The sequence below is a fragment of the Sitophilus oryzae genome, unplaced genomic scaffold, assembly GCF_002938485.1.
Source record: "Sitophilus oryzae breed Bouriz unplaced genomic scaffold, Soryzae_2.0 scaffold_1436_pilon_pilon, whole genome shotgun sequence".
In the NCBI taxonomy this organism is placed as follows: Eukaryota; Metazoa; Arthropoda; class Insecta; order Coleoptera; family Curculionidae; genus Sitophilus; species Sitophilus oryzae.
Window position 1 is genome coordinate 561,834 of NW_022146100.1, and position 20,668 is coordinate 582,501.

General features: G+C 31.7%; 1 protein-coding gene across 3 annotated transcripts in view; it reads left to right on the top strand.

Moving 5' to 3' along the window:
- The window catches only part of LOC115876400 (transmembrane protein 94), a 66,844-nt gene extending 48,953 nt beyond the window's left edge, over positions 1–17,891 (top strand). For all 3 annotated transcript variants that reach the window (XM_030892173.1, XM_030892174.1, XM_030892175.1), the window contains 8 exons: positions 1,609–1,817; positions 2,136–2,335; positions 3,131–3,342; positions 5,007–5,146; positions 8,617–8,750; positions 8,814–8,907; positions 13,320–13,484; positions 17,344–17,891. In XM_030892173.1, coding sequence (XP_030748033.1) covers positions 1,609–1,817; positions 2,136–2,335; positions 3,131–3,342; positions 5,007–5,146; positions 8,617–8,750; positions 8,814–8,907; positions 13,320–13,484; positions 17,344–17,416 — 1,227 coding nt within the window. In that variant the 3' untranslated portion in view covers positions 17,417–17,891. The remainder of the gene's footprint in view (positions 1–1,608; positions 1,818–2,135; positions 2,336–3,130; positions 3,343–5,006; positions 5,147–8,616; positions 8,751–8,813; positions 8,908–13,319; positions 13,485–17,343) is intronic.
- The last annotated feature ends 2,777 nt before the right edge of the window (positions 17,892–20,668 follow it).

The following is a 20,668-nucleotide window of genomic DNA, read 5'->3' on the forward strand; positions in this document are numbered from 1 at the left end:
ATGATACTTAAACCTTACCGTTTTTGAAATATTTTCAATTTTGTGAAATTGCAGTAAAAATTTTAAGGCTTCATTTCTTCAAAGGTATCAAAGTTTTTAATGCTAAATAATTACTGAAGTTTATTTATTGATCAGTTATTGTGTTGCAATAATAAAAATAATACTACCTTATACAGAGTGTCTAAAAATTTATTTTAAATAATTATTAGCTTCAAATGGCAATAACTTGTTTAATTTAAATGGAACGCCCTGTATATTTTACGAGAATCAGATGCACAATTTAATTGTCTATCAAATAATATTATACCATTTTTTACCTATCTCTTTAAGTTTCCGTAGAAAATGCATTTTCTTGTAATTTAGAACTTATTTATCAATATACCCATGGACTATTGACATTTTAGATTATTTTTAAAGATGTACCAAATTTTTAAAGAGTACAGATACTAATATTGTCGATATAATTCGTTTATTTCATTAAAAAATAAAAAAAACTGTTTAAATATTTGTTAAAGAGGATCAATTAATATGATTCCAGTATTCAAACTACATTAACTGACTGTTTGCGTTGATTAATAATAATTGCTCCAAATACTAATAAACTGAATTTTGTATGGGCATTAGTGTGATAAAAAGTAACACCTTAAAAATGATATTTCATTTTTTAATAAATGCTTATTTATTACAACAGAGACTTTAATTTGATTACTTATTATTATATTGATTTCTGACTCAAATCCACATTTATTTATAATAATTTATTAACGAACACAATTAAGTATGTAATTAATTAGTGTATGGGCGGAAATAATGGTGTTATATTCAATTAATGGTATACTCTTTTATAAAGATTTAAATAGTTTGCTTTTTGCATATAAATGGGCTAGTAATATTATCGTTTTGCTAAAAACGATAATATTATTAGTCTGTACATTTGTTGCTTTAAAAACAATCTAAAATGTCAATATTCCATGGATATATTGATAAATGAGGTCTAAATTATAAGAAAATGCATTTTCTACGAAAACTTGAAGGGATAGGTAAAAAATGGTATAATACAATTTGATAGACAATTTAATTGTGCATCTGATTCTCCTAAAATATACAGGGCATTCCATTTAAATTAAAGAAGTTATTGCCGTTTCAAGCTAATAATTATTTAAAATAAATTTTTAGACACTCTGTATAAGGTAGTATTATTTTTATTATTGTAACACAATAACTGATCAATAAATAAACTTCATTAAATATTTAGTATTAAAAACATTGATACCCTTGGAGAAATGAAGCTTTAAAATTTTTACTGCAATTTCACAAAATTGAAAATATTTCAAAACGGTAAGGTTTAAGTATAATAAACCTTAATCAAATTTACCTTTATTTTAATCGTAGAAACTAAAAATGTAATAATATACAGGGTGTTCCATTTAAAAAAATACAACTTTGATATTTTTTATTTATTTGGGACACTCTGTATCTTGTAAAAATATTTTTAAATTGTAACTCTAATAGTCCTTCAACGAACCCCAAACTTACAATTTGTAAAAACCTCATCGTTTAGCTACAATACTCCGTGTCGTATGTGGTGAACAACCCTGTATATTTAAGGCTAAGTTACCAAGAGGCATCGATAAGATAAGGCCTCACATCGAACTGATCGACAATGTACCATTGCTGGTGTCTCTGTTCACTGACTGCACACCAACAGCTACCAGGGAAATGCTAAGGATTATGCAGGACTATCATGAAGTAGTTTGTATTTTAGGCTCGTCTCAAAACTGTGATAATGCAGGCATATTCATGCAGGCTGATGCATCGTAAGTGCATACTTTTTTATATAATAGTGTCTCACAAAAAATTATTACTAATTAAATTGTATTAAAGTTAACAACCATATTATATTAGTATTAGCTGATTAGACTAACTTTGTACCTCCTAAAAGTGACGTCACTTATGTGCATTTAACGAAATAAGCAATAGGGCGTCACTAAAGAATACGATTCTGAGCATGTTTAATTCAGTTTGATTTAGGTAGTGAGATATACCAGCCCTATAATATTTCTACTTATTTAAGACTTACCCTGTATGATTTTTAGTGGATATTACAAACTCTAAAACTGTTATATTTGATTTAGGATATCCGTGGAGCCCTTATATCCGCAAGTATGCCAGAAAATCGAGGTTTACAAGAAAGCAGAAGGTTTCAGCCCTACAGATCTGTCTTGTTTATTGAATTCTATAGCTTGTGCGCTGACTATAAACCGTGCTGACCCCATCTCCATCTACCATTTAATAATGGAAGCTAGGAATTTTGGAGCGACCCTGTGGAGTTCAGGTAGGTATTCAATATTTTTTAATTTATTAGATGTATCGTACTGTAACTTTGAGTAGAAAGAGAAAGGGAGGAATCAGACATTTAGATCCATAGATTAAAAAATGTATTTATTATTACATCTTTGCTGCAAACTAAATACAGCTAATATATTCATCCAACTAAATACAGCCAGCGGTAAAATGGGCCTCGAAATGAATTATATTAAAACTAAAATAATGTACGAGACGAACTGGTAGACCGAAAAAATAACACCAGGAAATAGTCGAAGAATATATATATACAGGGTGGTCCGAACTGTATTCCGGAAACTTCGGCAGCATATTCTGCAGTTAAAAATAAGTAAAAAAATAGTGTCGAATATAATCCAAAAAATTACTTAATTAAATTTATTAATCCGTAGTATCTAACTAGCGTGACGTCATAAATCTCGCTCCGAGGCTGTTCTATTAGAGACGGCATTGGTCTGATATTTAGAAATGTCAAAAGCTGATGAAATTTTACTTTTGATAATTATGACATTTCGTGTTGATTTTTGCAAGACGTGGAAGAACTGTCACTTGGTTTATTATTTTCCTTTTCTATTTCACGAAAGTAAAAAGAGTTACCTATCTGATTCGTTCAGGCACCCAATTTAAAGAATACCAGTAACTTTTTTGACAGAGGGATTTTATATTTGCCATGTTGGTAAAAAATAACGGTCAAAATTCAAAGTTATTCATTTTATAGACTATATATACAATTATAGATATACAAGGGTTTAGTAAATAATAATAATTCGAATACGTTTAATTTCAGTACAATTTTGGCTGTGTTGTTGCGTGGTGTTGAGTCTGATGCAGGTTTCCGCTGTAGTTCTGATGTTACCCGAACTTTTGACCACCGGTCACAACCTATGGCTTGCAGGAGTTGTGGTTCCGGTGATAAGCATGGCCTTATCCATGAACCCAGTCGATCCTGACGTTATGAAGAAACCCATCGGGAAATCCCAAGCTCTTTTTCGATGGGATGTAAGTATTCTAGTTAATGAGTCGTACTATACAGGGTGGTCCGAACTGTATTCCGGAAACTTCGGCAGCATATTCTGCAGATAAAAATAAGTAAAAAAGTTTCTATAAATTTATGTCCTAAAATGCTTACTTTCGGAGATACAGGGTTTAGAAGTTTCATTTTTATTTCGATTTTTTCCAAATAATTTATGAAGTAACGTAAATATTTGGATGAAAATTGGTATCTTGGAGGTTTTTGACATGAGAAGTTTGATTTTGATGTCAATATGACTCCTACTTGTAGAGGACGCCACCTACATATCTTTGAATTGGTTTGAAGAGTAATAACTTTTTGTTCGTACCTGTATAAAACTACCGAGTAAAAAAATATAAATAAATAAATAAATAAATAAATGCCTTTATTGTCAAAAAATTTTTCAATTTGTAGACAAAGGTAAACGAACAAACAAAGTAGAAAAAAAACAAGGTACACAAACAAACAAACAAAAGATAATACAAAACATTATATAAATAATATTGTCAGTCTTATTGTTAAAATAAACATTTATAAATGTTTACAATGTCAAAGAACAAAAAAATTAAAATAATATTCAAAAATATTTAGCCAGTTTATAGCAAAATATCAATAACCTCTAAATAAATTAATTTCGATGTCATTAGTAAATATAACAATAGCAAACATTAGACCAGTGTTTTCAAGATCAAATTCGATTATCAAAATATAAGTCATTTACGGTGTAGAAAGCCTTGTCTAGTAAATAAGATTTCAATGCTTTGCGAAATGAAAAAAATGATGTTATGGATTTGATTTCAAATAGCAGTTGATTGTGCATTTTTTTCGAGTTGTATAATATTGAACTTTTAACTAACTCTGAGCGTGGGGTAGGTAGATAAAGATCTTGCTCCGCGTTCCTGAGTGGATAAGTGTGAGGATGGCCTTTCTTGAGAAGCTGATACATTTACGACATTTTTTTTTGCATAAAAAAGTCTCTTGGAAAAAATCGCTACGAGTAATGATTCTCTAGATATTTGGAATCTAAATTACCAATACCTGTCATCATTCACATAACAAAAGTTCAACAGAAACTGTTTTATCATCATCTCTTCGCAGAAAAATTCATGATCAATTTAAAAAATAAAAATTTCCCGAATTTATTATTTTAGTCAAATAACTATCTATTCAACGTCGTTATTTTTTGTCAATAATGACATGCATTGACTATTTCCATTATAAATATCTTGAGAACGGTTACTCGTAGCGATTTTTACCAAGAGACATTTTTTAAGTATAAAGTCATGGAAATGTATATTTTCTCACTCAGTGCTTTTATACAGGTACGGACGAAAAGTTATTATTCTTCAAAACAGTTAACACACATGTAGGTGGCGCCCCCTACAAATGGGAGTCATATCGACATCAAAATTACTTCAGAAATTATTTGGAAAAAATCGAATTAAAAATGAAACTTCAACACCCTGTATCTCCGAAACTAAGCATTTTAGGACATACATTTATACGAACTTTTTTACTTATTTCTATCTGCAGAATATGCTGCCGAAGTTTCCGGAATACAGTTCGGACCACCCTGTATATATGTTTTTTGTAATTTTTAAAATTAAAATTCCAAAAGACTAACATACACTTCCTGTATTTCTGTTTTTAGACGGCTGTGTTTATATTCTGGTGTTACGGCCTTAAATTTTTACCTACTGTGGTAACCGTTTTGATATGTTATGCTGGCATATTGACTAGTCATTGTAACCAAATGTGTTCAGAACCTTTTACAGAATTAGGACCTTGTAGGTAAGTATTTTTTAATATTATTCATTTTTATTTCAACTAATAAAGGTACTTTAGGGAGAGCGCCCACCAAAGTGACGTAGCATCTGACGTGGCACGTCATCTGGCAAGTAACATGCATCTAGCAAGTTACGTCGAATTGAACAAACGATAATAAGTGTGTCAGCGCACACTGAAGTAGCGCTGAACTACGTCACTTTGATTGGCGCTCTCACTTAGACTTACTCACTGATATCTTATCTGTTCCTTGAACGTTATCAAGTTTCAAGAAGAAAATATTGGTTAACGATATGACGTTTTTTCAGTAATAGTTTTATCACTTACTTGAACTTGTTATTGATGCATCAACTTGCATGTTATCGATAATATTGCTGTAAAGTTTATGAAATAATTAAAAATACAGTTGTTTCAGACGGATTTTTGATGAATTTGAAGAGTTCGTTTTATTTTTGCTAGATAAAATTTGCTAGCCAGTGGAAAATTTTCAATAGAAATAAAATATTTTATATTTAAACAGAAATACTTTTTTAACCAGCAATTTAAAACGTCTGTACAGGATATACCATATTCGAGCCTCATCGTTGGGACCTCGGCAACTAGAAGAGATACGAGGTGGGTCAGTTACTCCATTGGGTGGGTTAAGTACATGCAAAATTGCGCAATTTGATGCTGGTCAAAATTAAAAGTTTAAAAATTCCGAGTATCTCTTCTAGTTTTTGAGATACCAATGTTTAGGGTTGAATTTGGGACACCGTGTACAGGGTATCACATTTGAAGATTTCGATATATCGTCACCCTAGAATTAGGTTGTTCCCTATCCACTTTTGGGGTAAAATGAGTTACATACACCATTTTTTTATGCAGAATTAGCTTGTTCTATATCCACAAAAACAATATAGCCAAATTCACAAATAAAGAAAAAAAATCGAAAAATTTTGTACTATATCCATATTAATATGAAAGTCACGAAACCATATAATGGCCTACATCCAAAAATCACTATATCCTACAGTTTGTAATCAAAAAAATAAAATTATTGTGTTCTTTATCCTAAGAAGTGGATATGGAACGAAAATACCAGATCAAAAAATATGTTACTATGCATAAAAATTAGATTGTTCTATATCCATTTATTCTCGATCTCTTTCTTTCTAACATACAATGTATGTATCTGTTTTTATTTAAATTTAAGGCTTTTGTTTTAAGCGGGTGAAATTGCACCACTAAATGTTCGTTTGACAAATAGGCGGCAAATCGGTTCGTTTGAAAAGCACTGATTGCCTGATTTGTTAGCAAATTTGAATGTTTCACAATTTGGAATTTCGTGAAAGCAGCTGCTTCAACTCAATTGACTGCTCAATCGTTCGTTTGAAAAGCACTGATTGCCTGATTTGTTAGCAAATTCGAATGTTTCACAATTTGGAATTTCGTGAAAGCAGCTGCTTCAACTCAGTTGACTGCTCAATCGTTCGTTTGAACAGCACTGATTGCCTGATTTGTTAGCAAATTCGAATGTTTCACACTTTGGAATTTCGTGAAACCAGCTGCTTCAACTCAGTTGACTGCTCAATCGTTCGTTTGAACAGCACTGATTGCCTGTGTTAGCAAATTCGAATGTTTCACAATTTGGAATTTCGTGAAAGCAGCTGCTTCAACTCAGTTGACTGCTCAATCGTTCGTTTGAACAGCACTGATTGCCTGATTTGTTAGCAAATTCGAATGTTTCACACTTTGGAATTTCGTGAAAGCAGCTGCTTCAACTCAGTTGACTGCTCAATCGTTCGTTTGAAAAGCACTGATTGCCTGATTTGTTAGCAAATTCGAATGTTTCACACTTTGGAATTTCGTGAAAGCAGCTGCTTCAACTCAGTTGACTGCTCAATCGTTCGTTTGAAAAGCACTGATTGCCTGATTTGTTAGCAAATTCGAATGTTTCACACTTTGGAATTTCGTGAAAGCAGCTGCTTCAACTCAATTGACTGCTCAATCGTTCGTTTGAAAAGCACTGATTGCCTGATTTGTTAGCAAATTCGAATGTTTCACAATTTGGAATTTCGTGAAAGCAGCTGCTTCAACTCAGTTGACTGCTCAATCGTTCGTTTGAACAGCACTGATTGCCTGATTTGTTAGCAAATTCGAATGTTTCACAATTTGGAATTTCGTGAAACCAGCTGCTTCAACTCAGTTGACTGCTCAATCGTTCGTTTGAAAAGCACTGATTGCCTGATTTGTTAGCAAATTCGAATGTTTCACACTTTGGAATTTCGTGAAACCAGCTGCTTCAACTCAGTTGACTGCTCAATCGTTCGTTTGAAAAGCACTGATTGCCTGATTTGTTAGCAAATTCGAATGTTTCACACTTTGGAATTTCGTGAAAGCAGCTGCTTCAACTCAATTGACTGCTCAATCGTTCGTTTGAAAAGCACTGATTGCCTGATTTGTTAGCAAATTCGAATGTTTCACAATTTGGAATTTCGTGAAAGCAGCTGCTTCAACTCAGTTGACTGCTCAATCGTTCGTTTGAACAGCACTGATTGCCTGATTTGTTGAGCAATTGACTGCTCAATCGTTCTCTAATACTATCAATACTAGAGATAGCTAAAAAACATTTAAATAATCCAATGAAAGTTAAAAATCAGATTTAAAATCTGATTAAGTTATTCTAACACTATACATACCAAACAAATAGGCGGAAAAAAATGATAGTTTTTAATCAACAATGCAGACGAATAATTATTACTATTGTATTTTAGGTTTTTATTTTTTTATGGTGTTTTTAGTTAATGTCTTAATGTCTCCATTTCAGTTATTTTGTGTTGAAATAATATTTTGAAATACAAATAAATCAGCTTAAAATGAGTATTATATAATTCTATATCCCCTTATTTTGTTCTATATCCCTAAAATTGGTTCAATGCACAGCAAATAGACACATTTGTTCTATATCCAAATCTAAAATCACTTATATCTTTTAAATAAACCTTCTAAAAGTAAAATAAATACATATGTTTGATAGGTTTTTATATTACCTTTAATTTATATGTTTAATAGAACCATTTTGGTATATAGTGTTCACGGATATCCAGTTTAAACTTTAAACTTTGTTTTCTCAGTTTCATCGAAATGGTCTATAGAACAATCGTATTCTAGGGTGACGAACTGTCAATGTCATGTATCCTCTCAGGGTGCATCCACATTATCCTAAAAAAAGCCTTGAATAGATTTCCAGCAATTCTATTGGCTGAAAAATTTATTTGTCAAATTCATCTGTCAAAAATTTCAGCCAATAGAATTACTGGAAATCTATTCAAGGCCGTTACGCCGATCCGCTTTTTCTAGGATGGCATGGATGCACCCTCATTGGACAGACTTCACCAGATTTTTATAAATTTGAGGATCGAAATGAGCGGAAAAAATGAAAAAGTATCCACACCTTTTATATATCATGATATACAATGATGTTTTATCCTTAGATGCGTGTTTTTTTACAATCCAACTGGCTATCGAAACATCACAGATGGCGATGATGTAGGTGGCTTTGAAGAAGGCAGTTGGACACTGATGACAGCTAGATTAATAGTGATATTTATTGTTCTGTTGCATTTTGGTAAAAAACTGATATTTGCATAATAACAAATCTTCTAAGTATATTGTATTTTTTTATTTTTAGTTGTTATATCTGTTGGATTTGTACATAGGGATCGCCTTTGTTACAGGAAATTTCCCCACAGCAACCTAGTTTGGTTGGTAACAATTTTCACCTTGTAAGTATCTATGTCATTGTTGCCAACTAAGAATGGACGCCAATCCGGCTGTATCTCAGAAACTACTTATCGTATAACTTTGGGAAAAAAATTCTAATAAATAAATCGACCAAGAGTAATCGCTGGAAATTATTTTCAAGTTCGAGAAATGTCCGCTAGAGGGCGTTTCTCTTATAGCCAATCAGAAAATAGGGGGTTTCTCAAAAATATGCAAATGAACAGGTATTTTAAATATTACTATTGTAATCATCGAGATATTTGTAATTTTTTTGATATAAAGTATTTTGCTCTATCTCATAAAAGAAAGTGGTGGGGGAAGTTTAAATTTGCTTTTATTAAAATAAGGATAACTCTGTGGTTTGGGTTACACGATTTAAACAAACTAGGGCTCGTTTAAAAGAGCTTTTCTTCCTTGATGATCTCCAGTATAAATTTTGTTTCCATAATTTTTTTCGTGGTAGCGAGAGGGCGCTGTTTGACATCATAACAGATATTGCGCTTTTGCATAAAAAAATTAAATAGGAGGCTCTATTTCTTTTTGCACAGTTAAATAGAGCACACAATTTCCAAAATATCAGCGCAAACCGCAACTTTCTATCTTCTCTCTAACCGGAGATACTGAGAGAATAAATCATGTTAGGCTCCCGCTTAGGATTATATAGTCTAAAAATTATAGTAGTAGGCTAGGAAACAAAAAAAGGTAACTTGGTTACGTCAAAATATCAAAACATATATTTCAATTTCATTTTAGTACCATTTAATTGTTATTTATCCATGTTCGTTCTTGATTCGACCCCATAAATTAAAACCCAGGCATATTGAATCCGATGACCCAGCTGGCCATGGAAATATGCCGCTCGAGCGTCTCTATCTACTAAAGTAAGTGGTATCCAAGAAGTTCCACACATTTATAGCAAAATAAGCGGCGCAACTTTAATAAAATAAATTAATTTCATCATGACGGATCCCCTAACAACATTGGCAATTCATTTCTTAGAAATTAGGGATAGTTAATTTCATTCAGACAATTAAAAAGGTCCAATTATTCGCCATCCTAGAATTCCTGCCTAAACATTTACCGACCAACGGTCTTGGTGCTGAACTACTTGCACCATTATTTGGACCAGTAGTGCATATTGTTAAGATTTGCACCTTCGGTGCTATATGAAAGGTGACCCAAACGAAATAAACGTTATAATATAGTAATATACAGGGTGTCCCAGAAATGAGTGCAGATATTTTAAGGTGTGGTAGATCTGGCCAAAATAAACATATTTTCTCTTTACCATTTTTAAAATAGATTGAAAATAACCGAGTTATTTAACTTTGAAAATTTAAAAAAATAATCGCAACATTTTGAGAACCACCGGCAGATATTGCCAACTACATCCAATTACCCGGATCAAGCCCGGATTTCAGTTAATTCGACGCACTGTGTTGCCATATGGACAAGAAAGTATATGTTTAAAAGTAAGTCATAAAATCACAACATCTGAGGAGTTTGCAGAGATGCATTAAATTTTTAAGATTGTGATATTACTACATAAAATAAATTAAAAGTTAAATGTTTAAAAGTTAAAAAAGTTAAATTAAAAAACTTACCCAACATTAAAAAAGATACTTATGACAGATCGATGCAACTGCGACAGTTCTCTTTTTCGATACACACTTAACTAAAATACACTTCATTGTGCTGCTTTACTTGTACTTGCTATTATAAAAACTGCTAAAATAACAGTTCCCATTTTTAACTTAGCACATTATTTTCATATAGACTTCATCACAATTTGAACCATTGATTTACAAAACACCTTAAAAAGCACACATTACACATTACTTTGAATACTACCTTTCTGAATGAATAAATGTTGAGAATTATTGTCTCTTACCGCCACTTTACGAACTACTTTCAATCTAAGAAAATACATGTTTCACTCAACAATTTTAAATACGTATTTTGTTTTTTCGCTACTTTTTCGATGTATTTCGACAATTCCATCGACAGCACAACCGTCGGCCAAGACAGTCGCGCATCACTGGTTGGTAACTGCTCACTGCTCCTTTGTCGCGTCGGCGTGTCGAGCTTGCGTCATGCGAGGTTGCCGTAGTTTCAACAATTTCAAATTCAAGACACTAGAAGCAATCAAATTCTTATTAAATTTTAAAAATAAAACAGAAAAACATGAAAGGAAACAAACAAAACACAAATGAATTGATTATTGATAAGGTCACAAAAAAGAAATTTCTAAAATGTTTATCGTAATTCAGAATTCAATATATCAAAAACAGCCCGACGAATAATCAATTCATTTTTGTTTTGTTTGTTTCCTTTCATGTTTCTCTGTTTTATTTTTAAAATTTAATACGAATTTGATTGCTTCGAATGTCTTGAATTTGAAATTGTTGTAACTACGGCAACGTTGCTTAACATCGTCGTCTGACGCAAGCCCGCCACGACGGCGCGGCTCAAAGGACCAGTTCACACGTGGCACTCTTGGCCGACGCGCGACGGTTGGTCTGTCGAAATACATCGAAAAAATAGCGAAAAAACAAAATAGAGAGATACAATTCTTAGATTGAAAGTAGTTTGTAAAGTGGCGATAAGAGACGGTATTCAAAGTAATGTACGCTTTTCAAGGTGTTTTGTAAATCAGTGGTTGAAATAAAACAGAGAAACATGAAAGAAAACAAACAAAACAGAAATTAATCGATTATTCGTTGGGCTGTTTTCGATATATTGAATTCTAAATTACGATAAACATTTTAGGAATTTCTTTTTTGTGACCTGGTTGTGAATAATATGATGAATCATTTTCGTAAACGTCATAAACGTAATGTTTCAGCCTTTTAGTTAATTTTCGGTGGTTTTTGTTAAGTTTTCATTGAAAGGGTAAGTACTAAAAATAATTAATGTTTTTTTTTTCTATAATAATTATTAATAATGAGCACTGATAAAAGATTAAATTTAACATTCCTAATTTTTGAGTAGAAATTTGTCTATGAATTTATAAATGTAGAACTATTAGAATGTGGATAACATAGGAGGTTGCAACACTGCAAGGTTTAGATACACCCTAGAGAAATCTCAGGTGAATAAACAAGTGGCACTAAAAAGTTTTTTCAAATTTCCCGGAAAATGTCAAGAAAAATTTTAAATTTTCAACATTTTTTTTTCGCAAAAAAAACCTCATAGGCGTGTTTCTGGGGTTGAACTATACTGCCAGTTAAAATATCTGCACTCATTTCTGGGACACCCTTGTATAACACAAACAACAGGTAAAACATGAAAACAGGTGAAATCAAGGACTAACTTGGATTAATAGCTAATAACCTGTAATGACGTTACATGAAATAAACCTCTAGTTTTCGGCCATAGGAAATGCGGCCGTTTTCTGTTAAAAGCAATATGACGGCACAACATTTCTAGAAATTTTAATAAAATTTTTGATTGTCCGACTTTCGGACATTTTAATCTGAGAACTACCTACGTATAATTAACCAATAAATTCGTAAAAATTATATGGATGGATGATAATGTTACATAAACACGTTTAAATATTTAGGACGTCAATTTTTTTAAGAAAATGACCGAAATTCGCATGCATGAAAACTGAACATAAACGTTTTGAGATTTTGACATAACTAATTTACCTCTTTTTGTTTCCTAGCCTACTACTATAATTTTTAGACTCTATAATCCTAAGCGGTAGCCTAACATGATTTTTCTCTTAATATCTCCGGTTAGAGAGAAGAAAAGTTGCGGTTTGTGCTGATATTTTGGAAATTTTGTGCTCTATTTAACTGTGCAAAGAGAAATATAGCCTCCTATTTCATTTTTTTATGCAAAAGCGCAAAATTTGTTATGATGTCAAACAGCGCCCTCTAGCTACCACGAAAAAAATTATGGAAACAAAATTTATACTGGAGATCATTAAGGAAGAAAAGCTCTTTTAAACGAGCTCTAGTTTGTTTAAATCGGGTAACCCAAACCACACACAGAGTTATCTTTATTTTAATAAAAGCAAATTTAAACTTCCCCCACCACTTTATTTACAAAAATATTACAAATTTCTCGATGATTACAATAGTAATATTTAAAATACCTGTTCACCTGCATATTTTTGCGAAAAACCCTGTTTTCTGATTGGCCAGAGGATCAGAGAAACGCCCTCTAGCGGACATTTTTCGAACTTGAAAATAATTTCCAGCGATTTCTCTTGGTCGATTTACTTACTAGAATTTTTTTCCCAAAGTTATACGATAAGTAGTTTCTGAGATACAGCCGGTGTCCATTCTTAGCTGGCCACCCGGTACATATATTTTAATATTAATAACTTATTTTAAAATATACCTAATTATGATGAGATCTTTCTTCATCTTAGTTTCTGATAAACTAATTATATATTTTTTAGGGTTTTCTTACAGAGCCTGTACTTAATATTCACATACAGGTTGTTCGTTCAAACACTGCCAGACAATGAAAAATTCGACATGCCTTTATGGGTGATCTTATTTGGGGCACTGTCGCCAATATTTGTTTTCCTAATAAACGAAGTAGTGAAAAAGCAAGAGATCATGTAAGTCTGTACTTTATTTAGTGCAATGTAAGTTATATTTTTCACAAATGACACTAATATGTATGCCAGCTAACATTATTACATCGACTATACTACTCATAGCCTAAGAGCTGACGACATATTTAGAGAACATATTTTAGGCAAGCTAGAATAACTAAAAATGTATAGTTTATTAACTGGTGAACCCAGAATCCTAAGTCTGGCTGGGGGGTTGGGGGTATTTCGCTACTGCGCAACCCATAACATTTGCAAAAAAATAAATCCAAAAAACATTCTTTAGGCAACTTGAAATTTGTTTATTCTTAAATTTTAGCATCTATTTAACCTAGAAATAAGTATGCCAGACTTTTTTTTCGGGTTTAAAAAGCAACCCGACCTTTCCAAATATGTTTAATTATTATACCTGGAAAACATACTTAGGCATTCTAAAATTCTTACAGCGTGTTTATTAGATGATATTAAAAATATGTGTTAATTGCCAGACGAATTCAATGGGATTTAATACTTGCTTGACGCGAATAAAGATTTTAAATGAGCGCGATAAGAAAGTCTTATGAGCATCTATAAGCGCGAGAAAGATAGTTTATTGAGACCCGTCGGCAGCCGATGCGGCTGACGTAACAGCATTTTGGAGTCGTAAAAATTAAAAAAAAAAACTAACAAATGTTGAATAAATAAAAAGAAACATTTTTTAATAAAAATGTATGATTGAAATCCTTTCAATAAGAAGACTTTTTAATTTAAGAATTTTGTATCTGAAAGAATAAAAAGACGAATAATTATTTAAAAATTAGCATAATATAAAATATATTTTTTTCAAACGTCACAAAAGTATAATTATTACTACACTTTAGTGACATATTATATTATTATCAATTTTTGTGACCTGATTGACAATATAAAAAAGTAATTTTAACGCCTAAGCAGAATAAAGTGTAAAGCGTAAAGCACTTTTACTTACTTTTGAATCTATTTAGAAAGATTAACAATGGTACTTTAATAAAATTCCGGAATACTTATTTTTTTAGTACTGTACAGGGTGGATCAAATTCGACGCTTTTAAATGGAAACACCCTTTTCTATAGGAGATAGACGAAAACTAATATCGGTGTCTGGAGCTCAATTTTCATTAAAAACATGATGGTGAAAACTGCACATCAATATCTGTTACCGTTTCGGAGTTACAGGGTGTTTTTCAAAAATGTGCATTTTTAACAAATCGCTGTAACTTTTTACTATGGAAAATGTTGTATTTCCATGAAAACATTTCCAAAGCACCTTTTTACGTAGAATTTAATGGTTTAAGTATAATTTTTTTAAAACTAATAATTTAAGAGTTATCAACAGAAAAATTGATTTTTTATTTGGGACACCCTCTATATTTTTAGTTAACTGAAAAGAATTTAAAATTACCTTTCCAAAAATATAGCACACTTGATAGTTTGTTATAATCCCCTACGAAATACAGAATTTTTAACAGTTCGCCACTTTTAACTAGTAGGCTTTGGACCCCTTATTGATGATATACCCCTAATGGAAATTGAAAACATATTTTCCCAGCAAGACGACGCAGCGCCTCTGAACGCTGAAGTTATCAGCAAATTTTTGCAGCCAATTTCAAGAATATTTGAATAGCTAACCAAGATCCCAGCCGTTGGCCGTCGAGGCCGCCTGACTTAGTGCTCATGGATCTAATCCTATGGATATATTTGAGGAAGAATAAAGGTTCCTTATTCTTCCGTATAATCTAGACAAGAATTAGAAATACTTAGCAGTTATGAGAGGGTATTTTTCACCCCACTGAGTTAATGAATTCCGCGAAAAATGTTCAAAAACCCCGTCTGTCCATAACAGAAGACGGTCGATATGTCGAACACTTGTAGCAAAATCTCATGTCTTGGTTTGCTATTTATTTTTATTGTTATTAGATATAGTTTAAATGTGTTGATGTTGCGTAAATATATTTTAAATTGTTATAAAATTCTGCATCTCTCACAGCAAATATTATTTTCCTTTTAATTGATTCTCACAGCTAGAATTTTTTTGCATTACAGCCGGTGCCGTTCAAAGCCTACTTATTTAAAGCGGGCGAATTTTTTTATACTCTATATCTCGAAGAGGAATCGAGCAAAATATCAAGTGTGTTATATTTTTGGAAAGGTAATTTTAAATTCTTTTCAATAAATTAAAAATATACAGGGTGTCCCATATAAAAAATCAAATTTTCTGTTGATAATTCTTAACTTATTAATTTTAGAAAAATTATACTTAAACCATTAAATTCTACGTAAAAAGGTGCTTTGGAAATGTTTTCATAAAAATACAAAATTTCCCATAGCAAAAAAGTTACAGCGATTTGTTAAAAATGCATATTTTTGAAAAACACCCCGTAACTCCGAAACGGTAACAGATATCGATATGCGGTTTTCACAATCATGTTTTTGACAAAAATTGAGCTCCAGACACCGATATTATCTCGAAGATATAAGTTTTTGTCTATCTCCTATAGAAAAGGGTGTTTCAATTTAAAAGCGTCGAATTTGACCCACCCTGTACATTGTACCCTTTTGTCGGGACTACGTTTTCTAGTAAAACCACTTCTTTAAATTTTAAACCATGTTGTTGGCGCACTTTTAAAAATCCTTTGCATTTTTGTAGTCTGCCTTCATCAAAAACAATAACTTTGTCACTAGTAACTTTTTTACAAACTACACAACTTAAATGTTTTTTTATCCATTGTGATTTAGTAGTTAGTAGTGAAATTAGTAGTTACTATTTATTCTAAACTAAGTAATTATTCTAAACTATTTACACTATGCACATCAATATTTAATTTATAAATACATATTTGTACATGGTAACTTAATTCCAACAAAATAATCTCTGAATTAAAAGCCTGCAAATAATTGAAATGAAACCGAAAAAAAAATTGTTTTTATGAAAATTTGAAGTACTCCAAAATACTGTTACGTCAGCCGCATCTGCTGCCGACGCGACGGGTCACAATAAACTATCTTTCTCGCGCTTATAGATACTCATAAGACTTTTTTGTCGCGCTCATTTAAAATCTGTATTCGCGTCAGGCAAGTATTAAAACCCGTTGAATTCGTCTGGCAATTAACACATATTTTTTAATATCATCTAATAAACACGCTGTATTTTTATTGCCTAAAGTATGTTTTCCAGGTATAATAATTAAACATATTTGGAAAGGTCGGGTTACACTTTAAACACGAAAAAAAAGTCTGGCATACTTATTTCTAGGTTAAGTTGATGCTAAAATTTAAGAATATACAAATTTCAAGTTGCCTAAAGAATGTTTTTTGGATTTATTTTTTTTGCAAATGTTATGGAAATGCCCCCAACCCCCCAGCCAGACTTAAGATTCTGGGTTCACAAGTTATTAAACTTTATTTTTTTTTGTTATTCTAACTTGTCTAAAATATGTTCTCTAAATATGTGGCCAGCTCCTGGGCTATCAGTGTAATGTAGTTCATATCTTATGATGTCACTATCGGAAAAAGTTATTCTTTATTGCTAAATAATCCATTTTTGGCATATACAATATGATCGAAAAAAAAAAGACGTTAGCGATGACTTTGAAATGAAGATTGCTGTCATTTTATATGTAAAATTATATTGGGAATGTTATCGATCTTCATTTCCAAGCCAACTAGGCGCCGCTCCCGCCGTCTCTTTTTCGTTCATACGGTACAACAAAAATAGATAAAAAATTAAATCTTTTTCTCACTGTGTGAAAGTAAAACAAAGAAAAACCTCTCACTTTACTAAATACTTTTTCTTAATAGTATTTTTTCTACTGATTAAATCTCAGGACATATTTCTGTTTATTTTTTAGGGTGAATAAAAGATTTCTAAAAAGAGCTCGTCTAGATTTTGGAACCAAACTAGGAATGAATTCGCCTTTTTAATTGTTTTTTGTCTTGAATATCGTTACGATTATTTAAAAACGAGTGCCATTTAACTGTAATTTTGAATGCCTTCTATGGTACTTTGGAACTGATTTCATCACTATACAGGGTATTTCAAAAAGTAAAGATGTAAAAAAATTAAAGTTAAATTTTCTTGTGTGATTTTAAGCAAAATTACAATATATTTAAATATTCTATTGAATTCTAAAAATTCTCTTAAATTTATTTTGTCAATTTTATTGAAACAAAGTTTTATGTAATTTATAGATAATTTTATATATATGTTACGGTTAAGGTCCGATGTCCGGTTAATGTCGACATTACCCGGTTAATCTCGAGAATAACACACAACAAAACAATCAAAAACATAATCTAACCTAAATATTAACATGTTAATGTCGACATTAACTGGACATCGGACTGTAACCGTAACATATACATACATTGTCTTTTTTTTTCTTTAAATAATTTGAATTGTCTGTTTTTTTTAACTTCCTTAGGGCTCGAACACACTGACGACCAGGTCGCACCGGCCAGGCCGCTGCTACTTCTAAAACCATTAAATCAAATGATACCGTGCACACTAACGTCCTGGCCGTCCGTTGGTCGTTGCGACCAGTAGACTGCACTAAAATATTATTATTTTCTGCCGCTTGTTGTCGGTTTTCTTCCAAATTAATAATTTTTCAGATGAAATCCCTCAAATTCAACGCACAATATTTTATTTTCTATAAGATATAGTGTTTTAGTGTAGTTTTTGCACACGTGCAGAAAATCCAAAGAAATAGTATACAGACTGGATCAAAGGTAAACTTAAATCTAGTCCCTTTTTTTATCAAGGGTCGATTCTAGTAAAAATTCAAAACATTTTTATATGACATACCTACTCTATTTATGGTTGGTATGATACCTGTTATTATACCTTCGAGTTTCGATGTTAAAAAATAAAAAAAAATAATATTTACAGTTTTTCTACAACCATTTGTTTTTTTTTATTAAATTAGTTTTTTTAGTTGTATTGTAGTCATATACAAGGAGGACAACTGTATTTTAAATATTATAGTTAATTTAACGTTTTTCAAACAGGGTTCATTAGACTATATTTCTACTAGGTACATTATTTTTTAAAAAAATTATGAGTAAAAGTAACTTAAACATTCATAAAAATAGAAGTAATTACTGTTGTAGATCCTTCGTTATATTGTAAACATTGAAATAACTGGAAGCTAAACTTTCTACCTGCTTATATTTAGAGCCAGTGTCTGACGACCTTTTTTACGATGGCCCTAATATGTTTACTTCTAAAGTCGATAAGAGCCATCAGTAGAAGTCCATATCAGTAGAAAAAAGAAACAGAATATCTCCCTTTTTGTCGGTCGCGCGTACAAAATGCTTTTTGTTCGGCCTATTTGTTCTGCTTGTTCGTGCGCGCTCAGTTCGTTCGGGCTAAAATGCTCAAGTCTGGACGCACCTTTAGGAACAATACTGTTTTTGTCCTTTATTGATATAATGCTGAAAATCTCTCGAGTTACATGTCTCACTCTACACATATTAAATTACATAGACGTAGGATGTAGAATATTCTGTTATGAAACGACTGATGGAATAGCAGGCATCGCGGATTTGAAAAACATGGAAATAACGGGGTTGGAGAGTTTACTTGCTCCATTTACCACACCAGTATTTATTAACGAATTTTACTTAGTCGGGGTTGGAGATTTTACTTACTCCATTTACCACACCAGTATTTATTAACGAAAAATCCAAGAATACTTTAAATGCATTATTTAATATTAGAACATTTAATAAGCTCATGAATAGCAACTTCGCTTTTTAGTTAACTCGGATATTTTAACATTTCTGAAACAATATTTTCTAATTGGTAAAACGTAAAAAATCGTTAGATCTGACAACTCTGTTGAAACTGGTCGTTCATCTGGCCGCATCTATAAACGCAATGCATCCGGCCAGCCGACTACCAGGTCGTTGCGACCTGGTCGTCAGTGAGTTAGAGCCCTTAATTATAAAAACATATTGACTGCTTTTTACGATGGAATTTCCCTAAGGCTATTTATTAATTAGTTCTTTTTTGAAAAACTTTTGGAAGTTAGAGTTTAGATTGTGGGATTTGTTTTTGTCTTTAAAAGGCATTTTTAAATAATTTACTTTATTTTTGAAACGCCTTGTATAAGGAGTATTAATATCACATAAATTAAGATGAAAATGATCTAGATGTAAGTATGCAAATATTGTATTGGGTTTAAAGAATAAGACTGGAATGTTTTACGCTATTGCAATCAATTTTATCATCTGTAAAAATCAGTGGCGGTTCGTCAGAGTAGGCAAGGTAGGCGACGCTATACAATTACGCGCGCTACAAAAGGCGTGCTACAAGCGGCGCTATACAAAATAACAATAGGCGGCTACCCTACAATTTTGTCAGATTTTAAGCGGTTTATTATATTATATTATTTACTATTAATGTTGCTAATACCGATATACTGTTAATACACGATGAGTGTGTGAAATAATCAATATTAATTTAATATTTGTGGTATTGTATATTAAAATATTCACTACCGCTGGCGTATGCTGACTGCGCCGCTGCGTTAGAAAACAAAATAATTTTGACCGTTGGAGTATACTGCTACTTCGTTCGGCGATTTCTACATCGCCTATTATATAGTCTGTGAAACGAATAACTTTGAATTTGACAGTTCCCGCGGGTTTTTCTAGTGTTAATTTTATTAGGTTAGCAACTTGCGGCCATGCTGACGCAATGCCGTCTCTAATAGAACAGCCTCGGAGCGAGATTTATGACGTCACGCTAGTTAGATAGGTACTACGGATTAATAAATATGTTGTAGAATACATGGAAAACATAATTATTCCTCGTATTTTTGGTTTGTATTTTAAACATGATATAGTTTACATGAAATATATATAATATACGGTTAATAAATACAATATATATACCTATTTATAATAATAAATATTTTGGCAAATAAACTATGAACCATACAAATGCAGCAAATCTTTTACAATATACAAATAATGAATAGGTACATAAGATAATGGGTAAAATGTAAAATATATTTTAAATTTTGGGGATTGAAAATCGATCTAATTTAACAAAAAACATTCACTATCTACTAATAGTGATGTATTATTATTTGAATTTACAAAATTTATATGTATATTTTGCAAGTATCAATGTTCGAAAAATTATATTTGCAAATAATACAATATCAT